The 17,296-nt window shown below is 37.5% G+C and overlaps 1 protein-coding gene across 1 annotated transcript in view; it reads left to right on the forward strand.

Annotated features, from left to right (window-relative positions):
* Window positions 1–16,821, forward strand: part of COLEC10 (collectin subfamily member 10) — a 507,785-nt gene extending 490,964 nt beyond the window's left edge. Inside the window, exons 4-6 of the mRNA XM_055287110.1 lie at window positions 10,717–10,770; window positions 12,166–12,261; window positions 14,173–16,821. Of these exons, the coding sequence (XP_055143085.1) occupies window positions 10,717–10,770; window positions 12,166–12,261; window positions 14,173–14,564 (542 nt within the window). The 3' untranslated portion in view covers window positions 14,565–16,821. The remainder of the gene's footprint in view (window positions 1–10,716; window positions 10,771–12,165; window positions 12,262–14,172) is intronic.
* The last annotated feature ends 475 nt before the right edge of the window (window positions 16,822–17,296 follow it).

The following is a 17,296-nucleotide window of genomic DNA, read 5'->3' on the forward strand; positions in this document are numbered from 1 at the left end:
CAGTAAAATTTTCATTTTTTTTTTTTTTTTTTTTTTTTTTTGAGACGGAGTCTCGCTCTGTCACCCAGGCTGGAGTGCAGTGGCACAATCTCGGCTCACTGCAAGCTCCGCCTCCCGGGTTCACGCCATTCTCCTTCCTCAGCCTCTCCGAGTAGCTGGGACTACAGGCGCCCGCCACCACGCCCGGCTAATTTTTTTGTATTTTTAGTAGAGACGGGGTTTCACTGTGGTCTCGATCTCCTGACCTCGTGATCCGCCTGCCTCGGCCTCCCAAAGTGCTGGGACTACAAGCGTGAGCCACCGCGCCCGGCCAAATTTTCATTTTTAATCTGAGTGGATTAACCAAAAATTCTGTGCCTATGATCTATTAACAGGATAGAAACTTGGAGCTTATCTGTGGATACCCATTTGTTTTCAGTCATGTCCTGCTGTTTTTTTTTTTTTTTTTTTGAGATGGAGTCTCGCTCTATCACCCTGGCTAGAGTGCAGTGGTGGGATCTCGGCTTACTGCAACCTCTGCCTCCCGGGTTCAAGCAATTCTCCTGCTTCAGCCTCCGGAGTATCTGGAACTACAGATGCCCGCGACCACGCCCAGCTGATTTTTTATATTTTTAGTAGAGACAGGGGTTTCACTGTGCTAGCCAAGATGGTCTTGATCTCCCGACCTCAGGTGATCCGCCCGCCTTGGCCTCCCAATATGCTGGGATTACAGGCATGAGCCATCACACCTGGCCCTGATCTTATACATCATTAAAGCCTGAATATTAGAAACCAGAGATAGTCTCCTCTGTATTGTCTGAGCATTCCTTCCCTGTCCTTCTCTCAGAAAGCCCCACAATGGTAGCAGGTTCTAATTGCTCCTGATGTTCAGTAATTTAAGCAAGCATTGTTTTACTTAGTTTAGAGATATAAAACTGAATGAACATAAAATTTTATTGCGAGATTCATAGACTATTCAGGAAGATAGGCCTTCTTAAAAAGAATTAGAGGCCGGACGCAGTGGCTCACGCCTGTAATCCCAACATTTTAGGAGACTGAGACAGGTGGATCACCTGAGGTCAGGAGTTTGAGACCAGCCTGGCCAAGATGGAAAAACCCCGTCTCTACTAAAAATACAAAAATTAACTGGGCGTGGTGGTGCATGCCTGTAATCCCAGCTACACAGGAGGCTAAGGTACAAGAATTGCTTGAACCTGGGAGGCAAAGGTTGCATTGAGCCAAGATCATGTCACTGCACTCCAGCTTAGGAGACAGAGTGAGACTGCATCTCAAAAAAAAAAAAAAAAAACAAAGAATTATAGAATAACATGACTACTCCAGGACTCATATTGGAGAGTAAGGCAAGATTGATATGCGAAAGAACAGACCTAGGTCTTGAAGAATAGTAACATTTTAGAAATAGGCAAAAGGCACTAGAGAGAGATGCAAGAGATGCTTGTACAAAAAAAGATTAGGGGAAGCTCAATCCCATGGGTAATATAATTTCTGTAGCCTTGATGTACCCTCCATCTTTTTGTAAATGCTTGAGCAGCTGCATAATTAAGCATGTGGCTCACTTGTCCAGCAGTATGTCCTTGCAGGCAGGTTGACAGACTGTGGTCTGAGCTTAGGCTATGGCCTCTCTCTTCTCATCCTGTGGCTCAGTACTCCCTCTTTCTCCACTCTCCAACTCACTCATTTGAGAAATTCCCTTCAGCCTGCATTCGGAGGCGGGGATCAAGGGCAGTGCCACTGAAGAGAAATTGCCATGGGTGTTTCAGATCTGGTGGGTTATATTGTGTATTTCCTTGTGGTTGAAATCCTTATAGCTGGGGAAGAGCAATGTGAGCTTCCCGTGGTTCAGAAGTCCTGCTGCAGGGTGTGTCTGTGATGGTTTTACCATTAAACACATGAGGATGTGTTTCAGTCCTTCCCAAGACGCTGATAAAAGCTGCAGCAATGGGTTCACATGGCCACATACCTCGATAAAATTTGTAAAGTAAGACAGATTCACCTCAAATGATCAAAATAGTGCTTCTTAACATTTTTTAAAGATACTACTTCCCTAACAAGGCTTTTAAGACATATTTCTTTTCTAATTGCTCTTCCCCATGAATTTTTAATACCACCCATGGATGATATATTTGTTTAGGTATTCTGTGTATGTTTGTGCTTTATATATTTTTAAAAGAGTACAATTCCACCTCCTAAAAACTAACTTGTGCATCCTTAAGTGATATTTCCCCATTGAAAATGCACAGGTTAAGATTTCTCTCTCCTTCTGTTCCAGTTTCCCTCATCATCCTTCTTGTACTGGGCAGTTTTGGAGTGGATACAAGAATCTTGGGAGCTAGCTAAGAGGAGCTTGAGGAAGAAACATTTAGTTTGGAGTTAATGAGATATCTTTATGTAGTTTGATGTGACTTCCATGTATACTTACTGCTAGCAATTCCAATGTAGAAATAGCTTCCAAGAATACTCCTACCACTTACTATGCAGCTCTATCCAAAGCCAGGATGCAAAAGTGCTGAGTCAGAGGTCAGATCATCATATCAATGTGTCCCGGGGCATCCAGCCCATGAAATGTGTGGGTTGTGGAAAAGAAGCAGTGTTTGAAATATACAGGGCCAGAGCTAGTCTGTGGGAAAAAAAGTTTCCAAATCTAACAGCTTATATACGAAAACTACTTTATAGAGGTATAGTCTCAAAATTGACAATATTATTAATTTACATATAATACCAATAACAAGTTGTAATGGTGAGAGAAAAATCTGACACCACTACTAATAAAGACAAAATTCAGACCTCTGCTACAGGCCATGAGGGATTTGCCTGTCTTACATTAATCCTTCTGCTAAGTAGACTAGCTGGGTCCAAAAAAATATTTAAATACATATCTGAAGGTATGACAGTGCAACCAAAATGAACAGAACTTTAGGGGCCATGATCTGGAGGAGAAGGGAATCATACTAAGGCAAGTGATGCATTCTGTACTACCTTCCTCCCAAGTCAGCCACCAGTTCATAAGTGGGGCAGCCCTAAGTGGCTAAGAGGCTTGAGCAGAAAGTTGCTGAAACTGGATTGATATTCAAGGCCTGTCAAAGAGGAATGGCCCAGGAAATGCCCCCATATTCCCAGTTAGAACTCCAGAAATACTACTCCAGAAAACACTTAATTAAACCTATGCCTATTCATGTTTTTAAAAGCTGTTAGCAAATTAGAAATGGAAACATAATTTGAAAAGCAATACCACCAACAACAAAAGCTACTTAAAAATGATACTCCATGATAAAATACTGAACACTTATCTCCTGAGACTGGGAATGAAATTAGCACAGCCCTCTATCAGCAATTCTAATCAACATTATGCATGAGGTTCTAAACACAGCAAAAATGGAAGAAAAAAATAATAATTGAAAATAAAGGAGTATGAGCATTAATATTTGTGGAGAACATGATTGCATACTTAGAAAGTACAAAAGAATCTATAGATAATCTATTTGTATTGATAAGTTTTTTAGATGGCTTGACATAAAAAAATCAATTTTGTTTCTACATAGAAACAATTTAAAAGAGACCATTTATAATAGTGTCAAAATAAGTAAATATGTAAAAATAAATCCAACAAAAGTTACAAGCCCTCCACAATAAACTACACATAATGACAAGAAATTAAAGAATATCTAAGGTAATGAAGGTAAAACTATGTTACTGGGCTAAGAGACTCAATATTGTTAATATGCCAGTTCTCTCTGATTGATCCATCGACTCAATGCTACCTCAGTCAAAATCCCAGAAGTGGGCCAGGCACGGTGGCTCAGGCCAAGGCAGATGGATCACCTGAGGTCTGGAGTTTGAGACCAGCCTAGCCAACATGGTGAAACCCCGTCTCTACTAAACATACAAAAATTAGCCTGGTGTGGTGGTGCATACCTGTAATCCCAGCTACTTGGAAGGCTGAGGTGGGAGAATCGCTTGAACCTGGGAGGTGGAGATTGGCAGTGAGCCGAGATCCCAGCACTGCACTCCAACCTGGGCGACAGAGTGAGATTCTATCTCAAAACAAAAAAACAAAACAAAAACAAAAAAATCCCAGAAGTGTTCTTTTAGAAATTGATAAGCCGATTCAAAATGTATGTGTAAATGAAAATGACCAAGAATACCCAAGACAATTTTGAAAAACTGAAAAATAAAAACAAAGGTAGAAGACTTAAATTACTGAGTTTGAGTTTATACATTTATTAGGAAACTAAACCATTAGAATAGTGTAATTTCATGAAGAGATAGACAAATGAATTAATGGGAAGAGTCCAGAAACAGACTACCAAACTTGATTTATGCAAAGTTGACACTATTTTGTAATAGAATTCACAAGCTAATCAATATATAGTACTGAGCTATTGGCTGTTCATGTATAAAAATAATAATCTCGATCCCATACTTAACACTGTACCTAAAATCAATGGTTTATAGATCTAAATTTGGTGGTAAACCCAAATCTGAGAGACCTAAATTTGAAAGGTAAAGCAATAATGCCTCTGGAAGTTAATATAGAAGTCTATCTTTTTGATCCTAGGGTAGCCAACACGTTTTTAAACAGGATATGACAAACACTAACCATGTAAGAAAAACTAACAAATTGAAGCCTATCAAAATAAAGAACTTCTGGCCAGGTACAGTAGCTCATGCCTGTACTCCCAGCACTTTGGGAGGCCAAGGCAGGCAGGTCACCTGAGATCGGGAATTCGAGACCTGCCTAGCCAGCATGGCGACACCCCATCTCTACTAAAAATGCAAAAATTAGCTGGGTGTGGTGGCACATGCCTGTAATCCCAGCAATCCCAGCTACTTGGGAGCCTGAGGTGGGAGAATCACTTGAACCAGGGAGGCAGAGGTTGCAGTGAGCAAAGATCACGCCACTGCCCTCCAGCTTGGGCGACAGAGTGAGACTCTATCTCAAAAATAAAAAAATAAAATAAAGAACTTCTATTCATTAAAAGTACTTCTCAGAGAACAAAAAAGGAAACCACAGAATTGGCTATGTGCTATCTTTGTATTCAATAAAGGGCTTATATGTAAAACATATAAAGAGATTATACAAATCAGTAAGAAAAATAACTGATAACCCAAAGGAATAAAAAAGGTCAAAAGAATAGTCACTGTTGTAAACAAAGGAACATATTTGACTAAACTATGATAGTACTGCATACTAACCAAAATGGCTAAAATAAAAATAACTGACAATATCTAGTGTTGGCAAGGATGCGGAACAACTGAAACTCTCATACTTTGCTTCACTATACCATGGAAATAAATATACTATCTCAATATGCAAAAAATGAATGAATATATGGACACAGTTTTGGTGAAAATATTCCATACAGAAAAAAAACTATATGCCAAATGGTTCTATTTATAGAAATTTCAACAACATGAAAAATTTATAGCTTGAAAACTTGTAACACAGTTCTAAGTCAGTATGGCAATCTTTAGAAAGGAGAGCTGTAATAATCTGTAGATGATACAAAGTGGCTTCTTGAGGATCTTGGTATTGGTTACACAGGAATTTATTCTGTAAAAAGTCATCAAGCTGAATCTTTCTGTTGGCAAACTTTTCTTTGTGTTTTTTTTTCAGTAAGCAAAGTTTAATAAAATAATTTTTGGTTAACTGTGCTAAGAGAAAGATTATTATCTGACTACATTATCGCTCTATCATCTCTTAAAAATGATATTAGAAATTTGTGGACAGATAAAGCAGCAATATGAATGCAGCCAAACATACATAGCTAATTATGATGAAAAAAAGCATTTTCAAGGCACAATAATTCATTCATTGATTAAAATATTATAATGTTTAGTGAATTTTGTAATGTGCCATTGGTCTACTTTTAAAATTTAGTGATTTGTTTTTATTTCTTATGATAAATATTCATTTTTACAACCACTTTTCCATTTTTAATTTTGTATCTTTTTTTAAAGAAGTCCCTTCAAACTGTATAAGCTTCAGATAAAATGCATCATGTATCTGTCCCTATCTGTATCAACTTCATTAAACCACTGGTTAAAGACAGAAAGGTATAGCAGGAAAGTGGGATGTTGGACTTCAAAATTTCTGAGATGCAACTATGCTAAATGTGATTGAGATCTCATGTATTGCTCGTATTGCTCTGTGGAGATAGCAGAAGTGGAGGGAGAGGGTAAGTCGCTGCCATGAATAAGTCCAGAATTGAAGAACTTCTTTTTTTTTTTTTTAGATAAGTAACATTTTTTAATTGCAGTGAAACATACACAACATAACGTTAGCTGTCTCAACTATTTTTAAGTATACAGTTCAATGGCACTAAGTACTTTCACATTGCTGTACAAATATCACCTCCATCCACCTCCAGAACTCTTTTCAACTTCCAGAACTGAAGCTCTGTACCCAGTAAACAATAACTCCCCAGAATAAAGTTATTGTTTCTTAGGCTATATTTTTGAGAGCAGTGAACTTCACTTTTTAATGGTCATTCTAGATTTTGTACTTCCCTAGATTTAGATATGTAAGTCTTGATGGGATTCCATCTAGAAGAGTTAAAGCTAATGATCTTAAGCACAGTCTTAACCCTTGAATAAAATAAGACTATGTAACTTGCGAGCATAGTAGATAACGAAGACAAGAAAGGCTCAATAGTTTTTAGTATGATTAGCTGAGCCCCAAAGTGGATGAACTTCCAGAAATGTTGAAAAAGTACCAGTCTGCAAATGATAGGGTTAACTAACCTTATTTCTTTCATGCTAATTCCTCCTTTAAGGCTCGGGTACATAGCACCTAATACATACCTGTTATCACTGTACTCACTGTCATATCTGATTAGCCTATCTGTTTCCCCTCATAGACCCGAACTTCTTGGGAGAATAAATGAATGAAAGGTTCACTGGGTTTGTTTGTTTAAATAAAATAAGCTCTGTTGGGACCCTAGTATTTAACCATTTTATCCTAATGCCTATTATATATTATAGACACTTTCTAGATGCTTGTTGCATTAAACATGAAAAACTACATAATAAAACATATTATTTCTTACAACTTGTTTCTCTTTACTACTCCATATTCCTATAAGTACCACTTTTCCTTAATATCAATTTCCACCATTAGCTACTAGGATTTTCTTCTCCTCCAGAGATATGCCATCAAATTTATGAGCATGTCCTGGAATCTTTTTAAATGGAGATGCAATGATCCGTCTCACTTGGATTAATTTCGTTTTTAATATGTACTTCGAAATTTATTGTCCTCATTTTGATGATTGTCTTTCTAAATATTTTACTGACTCAGATTAATCTCAACTTTCTAGGCTGACCTTAATGTTGTCACTTGCATGGGTAGAGTAGCTTCCTGGATGTCAATATTTCATTTTCGGAATAAGAAATAATAGTGATTTAGTATAGGTAAATTCCATCTCATAGCAAAATAAATGTTTTTATTTAAGGTCAATAATCCATTTATGCTGAAAGCATTATGTTTTTTTGTTTGTTTGTTTGAATGTGACCTCTAATTCTTCAACTTTCAGACAGTTATTACAGACATGTTCCCACTCATTGGCCAAAATCAGTTTTTGTGGATGACTTTAAATCATAACTGGTTTTGGGGAAATAGACGTTGTAAGCTCAAATCTTCCATAAGCTGGCTAAGTACTTGGCATGCATTCCTTTACCATAACTCAGATTCAGGAAACAGAAGTTAACATTGGTTGAGCATTCTCTGTGAGTCAAGCCCAGTGCTAATCCCATTATAGAAAATATTACTATACCTAATTTATTCTCCTTAATAATCTCATAATTTTAGGTATTAATTATTTCTACTTTTAAAATAAAGAAAAGGAGGCTTAGAGAAATTAAGTAACCTGTCCATGTGTAGCCGGTAAGTGGCAAAGCCAGGATTCAAACCCTGGTTTTGGGGAGCTTTCGTGATCTTTCATTGCACCACACTGCTTTGGTGTTCCCATTTGTCATGAAATGAAAAGAATTAATGTCAAAATACTGAAAAGTAGTCACAGAGTTTATGTCTTCTCAGAAAAAAAGACCACACAGCAATTCAAGAAACTGTTTTCTATATTATTAAGTTCTAGCTAAGGGCCACTCCTTCAGTGAAGCCTTCTCCACTCTGATCCACACCGTCTTTTCTTTTTCTGAATTTCTACCAGGCTTTTCATTTGCTTCGCTCTGTTAGTACATGATAGCGTCTCATCTCTTTGTTCTCTTATGTGTGTTTTGCTTTCCTTAAAAGCCCATCATTTTCCCAAGCCACTTGATTTATGCTTCTTTTATGTCCATTATAAAGCTTAGCCCAGAACTAGGATCATAGCATAACTGGAATCAACGTTCCATCTATGTTGAATTAAAAGGGATTCACATGCAAAGAAAATATAATGTTTTAAAAAATCGAAACATTAAACACATAATCATACAATCTTTTAAGCGCATAATGTTTTTGATGGTGATGAGGACTGCTATTCTTTGCAAATTTTGATAACATTTTTCAAACACCACTTTTTTTCATTAAACCACTGGTTAACTCATTTGGAAGCACCATGAAAGGAGGGTTAGAAATGGTTGGGCTGGAATATCAGCACTGCCATTTAATGGCTACATGTCCTTGAGCAAGTTATTTTGCCTCTCTGATCCTCAATTTCTTCAAGTTGTAGGATAAAGATAATTACAACACTTAGTTCATGAGATTTAATGTGATAATATGTGTAAGGTATCCAGAATAGTACTTGGTGATTGATTGGTACTTAGTAAAATGTATATTCCCTCTCTTCCTCGAATATCTCAAAATCTCTTCTTATTTTTTCCAACTTACATGTAAGAGAAATAAGGAATTTGCAGGATATAACTAAGGTGTGAGCAGATTGATATTACTGAGCAGGGTGCTCGACATATGTTCATGCCTTTATCCCAACTATAACCTCTGCTGTACGTTGAACCTGACCTTGTGCCCACTTTCATTCAGTTGCTGAAGCTTTTCATAGCGAAGCTCAAATGCTAAACTTTCCTTTACCCTTCCACTTGACGCACTATCTCTTCTGCCTTCCTCTCAGACTATGTTATCTCTCTGTTCAATGTCTCTCTCAAAACATGTATCATGTTCCATTGGTATAGATTTCACCATTGTCTCATTTCATCCAAGTACAAGTTTCAAGCCTTCCTCCTGCACATGTAAACTGTATTCTGGCCTTCAAGGACCCCCACCTTCTGTTTGGGGAGCACATGAATGACTAGCATCAACTCTAAAGAAAAGTGTCCACATGGCTCAGTTTAGGAAGGCTCAACAAATCCTTGGGGCCCCAGCAGGCACCTTCTTCTGAATGATCGAAAGTAACTATGTAAGGAACTTTTAAAGAAAAGTACACATCAGACAATGATAAGAAAAGCCAATGGGTGTCCTCAGCGCACGCAACGTGGGGCACCCTACAGGTTTTAGAGTGGCTTCCACTTTTTCTCTGTTGCTGGTGAACGATGAGGCTTGGCAGAACCTTAATACCAACTCCATTCCCTTTTGCATTGTCCCCTTGGGCCATATAACCAATTCTCTGACCACACCACATTCCTGTGAGGGCAAGCCCCATACACCTAGCCTAGGTGACCTTCATCCTGTATTCATCCCTCGTTGAGTTCTTTTTCTTTTTTTCCAGATCACCATTGAAGCATAAACTCTATTTTACTTCTGTCAGGGTCTTCCCTTTTGATTCTCAAGAACCTCAGCCAAACATTTCTTCCTGAAAATCAAAAGCTTTTGCTTTCAATTACTGTGTCTGATGTGGGCTTCAAGAGCTTATTTTGAAGTTGAAAAAAAATTAACGTGTTTTATTCTTTCTCTCTGCTTTAAAAATCCTGCTTCTCTGAGAATTATTTTGTGGATATCTGTGAGTGAGAAAATGGTTACATATAAAGAAGTACAGAGAGGGAAAGTACCAAGGTTGCTATTTCAGTATAATATATTTGACATGACTTTGTATTATTAGTATTTGCATATATCACTTCACTTCTAAAAATTGTAAACTCCTTCAAGTCATAGGTTGAATCTTATGTTTCTGTATATCCTTTCAAAGCAGCCAGCCTTTTGGTTTTCATAGAGTAAGTAAATAGTAAATATTTGCCTAATTAAGTTGAGAAAGCACAATACATGTGTTTTTTTGTTTTGTTTTGGAAATCCAAGGGCAAAGCCACTTGGAATAACTTGGGGCATAATAAGTACAAAGACATTGCAGTGTGCTAACAAATTGATCGAGATTCACATAACAATGGTATTTTTAAAATTTGAAACATGCTGAGAATTGTATTAGCCTCATTCAGAAGGCCACATTATTAAAAAAAATGTTAATAGGATAGGTTACACAAATTCAAATGCTTCTTACAAACCCTGCTGGAATTCTATATTCAATCTAAATAAATTATGACTCATTTAATTAGTTGCACCTGTGTAGCCAATTGAAAATCACATTATTTATAAAAACCAAGAGATATTAGAGATATTAGTTGTGGATATTGAAAATAAAATTTAAAACTGCTTTGACTCTAGATGTAAATTCACTCCTTCCTCCCTCCTTCCCGCCCTCCCTTTCTCCCTCCTTCCTTCCTTCTTTTCCTTCCTTCCTTCCCTTCCCTTCCCTTTCCTTCCTCCCTTCCTTCCTTTTTTCCTTTCTTCTTTTATTTTAATTTTATTTTATTTTGGTTGCTATTGTTTTTATTCAGGTGACAAAGGGGAAAAAGGTTTGCTTGGAATACCTGGAGAAAAAGGCAAAGCAGGTACGATATGTTCAATGTTCTCTCTGATTTCTAGCATCATTCCAAATTTATTCATCTCAACAATAAATATATTTTAAATGAAAAGCAAGAGTCCTTTTAGTATGCTTAACCTTATTTTCCTCAGCCTAGAAGAAAGGGAAGAAGGGGACTTTCCTGTCTCCCTGCTGGTGACTTTCCAAGCCCTGGGGCCTGGGATGATGACACATTTCATCCCTGCCATGCTTACTATGAGAAGAAAGCCCAGCCCATCAGGAAGCAGCCTAATTCTTCTGGGCCAAGAGGAATATCTGGCACTAGGCCCTGCCTCAGCATGCCATGCCTTGCCTTTCACTAGCATCTCAACCAAATACTGGCCATCAGAGTGCAGCAGCAGCCTGACCAGATGCAGACAGGCCCCTGGTTACAGTACATGCTTTCCATGGCCAGGGAGATTATCTAGGGTTATTGTCCTGGAGCTTTATTCTCAGTGCTTTACACAGGGAAAGAAAGTAGATTGTTCTTTGGTAATTTCAATTGTTTCTATCCACAGGGGTATGGTGAAAACAATTCTAAGAACTGTTTGACATTCTTCATATTTCATATGAATATGGATACATAAGGCCATAGATTTTTTTTCCTTTGGCTAATAAAATTATTTTTAATTTTCAAGCTACCAAAGGAAAATAATTGAAATGTTTATGTATAACAGCCATTAAATAGAAAAAGAGAATCATTTGAATTTTACATCGGTTTCCTTGTAATTCCCTCTCTGTCACAGCAATATTTGCAGTTTGTTGAAAAGGTAGGTGAGCAAAGAAGAATGAAAGACACATTAAAATCATAGTTAATCCACAAACTGGGCAACTGGCTTTTACAAACTTAAGTTGAATCTATTTATATGATTTAAACTTTGTCCTTGAAACATGCAAGCTATATTTTAAATGGATAATTAGAATTAACATTTGATTTAATCATGAAAAGTTTCTTCTGTCTTAGAAAAACTGTGTCATCTATTGAATAATGCAATAACACAAGAGAACACTGGCAGGAAATATGTTTCAAGAAAGCTGTAAAAATGTTATTCTGAGATTGGGCAGACACATTCTGTGTTCAACAAAAAAAAATGCCACATGGTCCAAAATGTGTATGCAGTGGTTGTCATATATATTCTTCTTTTTAATAATCTAGTTTAGAATTGTCTTATAGCTCATTCAAAACATTTACAAAGATATTTTCTGAAATTCTATAAATAATGTAAATTGGAAACCTTATTTTAAATGGTTTAAAGTATAGCCATTCACAGATATATAGAACCAGACTAGAAAAAGATAGTGAATATTGGAAAGAGAGCAAATGTTCTTTTCCACTGGTCTGCAGGTACTTCAACATGAATTCACAGTTTTTGTCATTTAAAAGGTACTGTCTGTGATTGTGGAAGATACCGGAAATTTGTTGGACAACTGGATATTAGTATTGTTCGGCTCAAGACATCTATGAAGTTTGTCAAGAATGGTGAACATATTCTCTTTCGTGTTATGTATCTATTGATAAATCTCTATCAACACTACAATTCCAATACTCTTAGATGGAAATATCTTGGGTTGGACAAAGGGCTATTGAGATGGTGTCACCAGTTTAAGGGTCTCCCAAATTGCTAATTATCCACTGAGACTCCCCCCAGGACACCTCAAGTCCACCACATATATTTATATGTATGTGCATTGCTTATGGGAAGAGAAAGACTTTCTTAGGTGAGGGGAATGGAAAAAAGAGCAGAGTGTGGCAAGCTATGCTGTAAGAATAAAAAGAGACAGTAAGAGTCACACAGAACAAGCATCTCAGAAAATAGAGGTAATAATAACAATAACTGCTTTCTTGAGTGCATGGAATAGCGCACAACTACTTGCATTATCTCACTGAGTTTTCATAATTGTTTATGTAGTATGTAGATACTATGATTGAACTAAAGCTTAGAGGAAGTACCTTGCCCATAGATACTGACCTAATGAGCAGTAGAGCAGAAATGTATTACAAGCTTCTCTGACTCCTCTATCCACAATACAAACATCGTGTGTTTATCTGTTTTGCAACTTCCCATACTGGTCATTTTTGTTATCCCTCGTCCATTTTTTTAATAGTAGTTATCAGAAAAGCCCTTGAAATGGAAAGGGCTTATGTATTTTCTTCTGAGACAGTATTAACAAGGTAACTATTATAATTATAGTTAAAATTGGTTTCTTTTTCTTATACTTTCATTTATTGTAACTCAGCTATATTTGTTGTACATTGTTGGAATCACATAGATGCTGTCTCGTGTTCATCCTCATCTTGTAACACTAGAGGCAAAGGAAATACTTGATATTAACTAACCACACTAATTATAACTTTGGTTGTAATCTGTACTGAAGATTCTGTCTCTGATATGACTTAGACTGTCATGAATAAGCTAGATCATACAGGGAGAACATAGAGCAATAGTTCTGAACATTTTAGTGGTCATAGATTTCTTTGTGAATTAAAGTTATGGATCCTAAAATGCATATGTAGAGGCCCCTGACACCCAAAACATACTTGCCATATTATGAGTGAAGGGTGATTCTCAGTCTCCAGTTCTGTCCTGAAGCTAACTCAGTAGCTCAGTCTTCCTCTTGTACCTGGGATGAAATATGGACGATCCCAATTCATGTACATGTTCATAGCCCAGGAATTTGGTCCAATGTGGACAAACATCTGTATTATTCCTACATCATTTCAATAAGCATTTACCATTCCCATAAGTATTCCAGGCACTGAAGCTAAAGAGTGTCAAAGACATGGTCATTGTCCTTAAGACATTCACAGGTAAGTAGGAGAGAAATGCAGGCAAACGATGAGACTAAAATGTGTTGTATGCTAGAAGGAGGAAGTGAAAGGGGCAATGGAAACTCGGGGAAGAGTGACTGCCATGTCTATCCAAGGGCATTGGAAAGACTTCTTATAGGGGAAAACATTTCCATTGAGATCTAAAGGATGAGTAGAAGTTTACCAGGTAGAAGACTTTCTAGGCATAAAAGGCTTGGAAGTACAAGAGAAAAGGGCCTGCTCGTGTGGCCACAAGTATAGCTAAAGCATAAACTATGTTGGGAAATATAGTATGAGATGGGCTGGCTGAAAGTTCACATAACATGTCTTTGTCAACTTTGTGTTGGCCAGGTGTGTGAGAAGTTGAGGAGAAAAGGAAGGGAGAACAAACGGTAGATATGTGTTCTCTATTTGATAACTAGAGGTGGGGGTAATTAAATCTGTGACTACCTCATAATAGGGCTTTGAAAAATAATTCTTGAATATTGAATAAGTAAATGTTAATCTGGCAATATCATATAATTTTGTTGCCTTTTATCTTTTTGAGATACATAATGATACTCCTTTTTTCTCTCCCTGCAGTGATAGCAGGGATTAGGGAAACTGAAGAGAAATTCTACTACATCGTGCAGGAAGAGAAGAACTACAGGGAATCCCTAACCCACTGCAGGATTCGGGGTGGAATGCTAGCCATGCCCAAGGATGAAGCTGCCAACACACTCATCGCTGACTATGTTGCCAAGAGTGGCTTATTTCGGGTGTTCATTGGCGTGAATGACCTTGAACGGGAGGGACAGTACGTGTTCACAGACAACACTCCACTGCAGAACTATAGCAACTGGAATGAGGGGGAACCCAGCGACCCCTATGGTCATGAGGACTGTGTGGAGATGCTGAGCTCTGGCAGATGGAATGACACAGAGTGCCATCTTACCATGTACTTTGTCTGTGAGTTCATCAAGAAGAAAAAGTAGCTTCCCTCATCCTACGTATTTGCTATTTTCCTGTGACCATCATTACAGTTATTGGTATCCATCCTTTTTTCCTAATTGTGCTACATTTGATCTGAGTCAACATAGCTAGGAAATGCTAAATTGAGGTATGGAGCCTCTATCATCATGCTCTTTTATGATGATTTTCATATTTTCACTCATGGTATGTTATTGACCCAATAACTTGCCAGGTTACATGGGTCTTGAGAGAGAATTTTAATTACTAATTGTGCACAAGGTGGTTGGTTGTCCATATGTCAAATGAGTTGTTCTCCTGGTATTTGCTCTACCATCTCTCCCTATAGCACTCTGTGTCTATCCCAGTGGATAATTGCCCAGTTTACTGGTGATGATTAGGAAGGGGGTTGATGATTAGGCTAACCTGCCCTGGCCCAAAGCCAAACATGTAGAAGGGCTTTCTGTGAGCAATGATAAGATCTTTGAATCCAAGATGCCCAGATCTTTTACCAGTCACACCCTATGGCCATGGCTATACTTGGAAGTTCTCCTTGTTGGCACAGACATAGAAATGCTTTAACCCCAAACCTTTATATGGGGGACTCTAGCTTTGTGTCTTGTTTCAAACATGTGGAATGATTAATACTTTTTTTGTGCTTCTGATCTATTGATTTCACTAATATATACCAAGTAGGTGCTTTGGACCCCTTTCTGTAGGCTCACACCTTAATCTCGGGCCCCTATGTAGTCACACTCTGATTTAAGAAAAATGGAACTCTTGAAATCAAAAGGAAAAAAATGGGGAATTGTTCACAAGTAATATTGGTTATAGTTCTCTTGCTAAATTGCCCACTGCTATTAACTTAACTTCATTTTTATTTATCTTAGGTTTACCTGCATCAATTTTATTCACCTTAGGCATGGGGGATGAGGGAAGGAGTCTGTGAAGCCTTAAGAAAATTCTGGAAGCTTCAAAGTGCTACCAACATCATCTCCAGGCCCCCTCCTCCTTGCCTCTAACATATCACTCATGGTGACATTTCATGGGAGGCCTTTTACTCTTCATAAATATATGTCATAAAAATCCTACTGGAGATGTCCCTTCTAATACTCTGACATCACAGAAATGTGTGAGGTATAGAATTTGGAACATGCTTAGAACTCACATTTACTGAGGTGGTAAAACTCTACCTTGAACTGTAGATCAAACCTCAAAGCAGCTTTCACTTGGAATTTGAAAATAAACAGTTCAAAGATACTCTAGATTATCACCCTATAAACTTCTACTCCAGTTATGGTTTCTGACATAAGATTAGACTGTTTCAAATGCTGGCATAATGAAATAAGAGAAACAGATCAACAACATATGTTCACCTTAAACCATCTGTTCATGATTTCACCCGTGACTAACTGGTTATGAGATAGGACTTAATTAGGTTATTTCTGTGGGTTCAACAAGGGCCATAAACTCAGATCCTACAGGGGCCAGGCAGATGACATACCTAAATGAAGTGGAACAGGTGGGGACCCTAGTGCACTGAGCACAGCTTGCCCTTCCAAAGGAGCCAGCTGCTCCTCAGTGGCTGCTACTGGTGCTAGGGAGGACCCAATCTTGCTACATGTGCTGATATTTCAAGAGAAGTCAGAAAGCTAGGACTTTGTAACGTAAGCTCATATTTTAATATGTTGGCAACTAATTAATTTTTAACCCCATTTTTTTAAATGGGGTTAAAAATTAATTAAAATTAAAGATTAGAGGTCAAAAGTCTTCTAGCTAAAATTGTGATCATTTCATTTCTTACTTCTGGAGGAAGGTTCAGAAGGTTCTAACCAAATAGAATATCATTAGGATATGATGACATCAAAGTCAAGATATCCCATTAATACCTTATTCAATTCAGCTTAATAATAGGAATTTGTTATATGTTTGACATTTATCAGGTTACTAGTTAAACTCTTTTGAGATGATAGCACATGGTATTTGAAAGTCAAAAAGGCTTAATAAAAAATACAAAGCAGGACATCAGAAGCCAGTATCCTTGGATAGAAAGCCATCCCAGATCATGAGGAATGAAAACCTAGAAACACCTTAGGAAAATAAAGCTCATATGTAAGAAGAGAGGAAGGAGAGACATGCAGCAAATGTTGCCTATGGGCAGCTTCATGTTAGGGATCCATGTTCCGATTTGTTCTAAGCCCCCAAAGTATGAGTATTTATTGTGTTTACTGTTAGTGCTATTATTATTTACTGTGAATGTTATAATAATAGTTCTCTCAATGACTCTTGTTGTCTGATGCTTCCAAGAGAAGATAACAGAACTCCAACAAATAAGGTATATCCTGCAACCTTGCCTGAAAGAAATTTTGAAGACACCACACACTTAATTAAAATTACTACAAAAACTCAAATTTGTGAAGCACATTGTGCTTTAAAAAATGCCTTCACATATCATTTTTCAATTGATTCTGATAAACTCTGTGAAGGATGAAAAACAGTCATTTTTACTGCCACTTTCCAATGATAATACTGAGGCCCAAGGAAGCTAAGCAATTTACCAAAATCATCTCACATATAAAAGAAATGAATGCCATTAGCCTGATGATTGAAACTACCAATGCAGTGTCTTCTCCAATTTCTGTGCATTGCTCATGTATTGAATGGAAGTTCATCCACAATGGTCTTGTGATAGCAGGGGCTCAAACAACTTATCTGTACTACATTCCAAAGTTAAAGATGAGGATTAATTAACAGAGAT

This window comes from Symphalangus syndactylus, chromosome 7, assembly GCF_028878055.3.
Source record: "Symphalangus syndactylus isolate Jambi chromosome 7, NHGRI_mSymSyn1-v2.1_pri, whole genome shotgun sequence".
Taxonomy (NCBI): Eukaryota; Metazoa; Chordata; class Mammalia; order Primates; family Hylobatidae; genus Symphalangus; species Symphalangus syndactylus.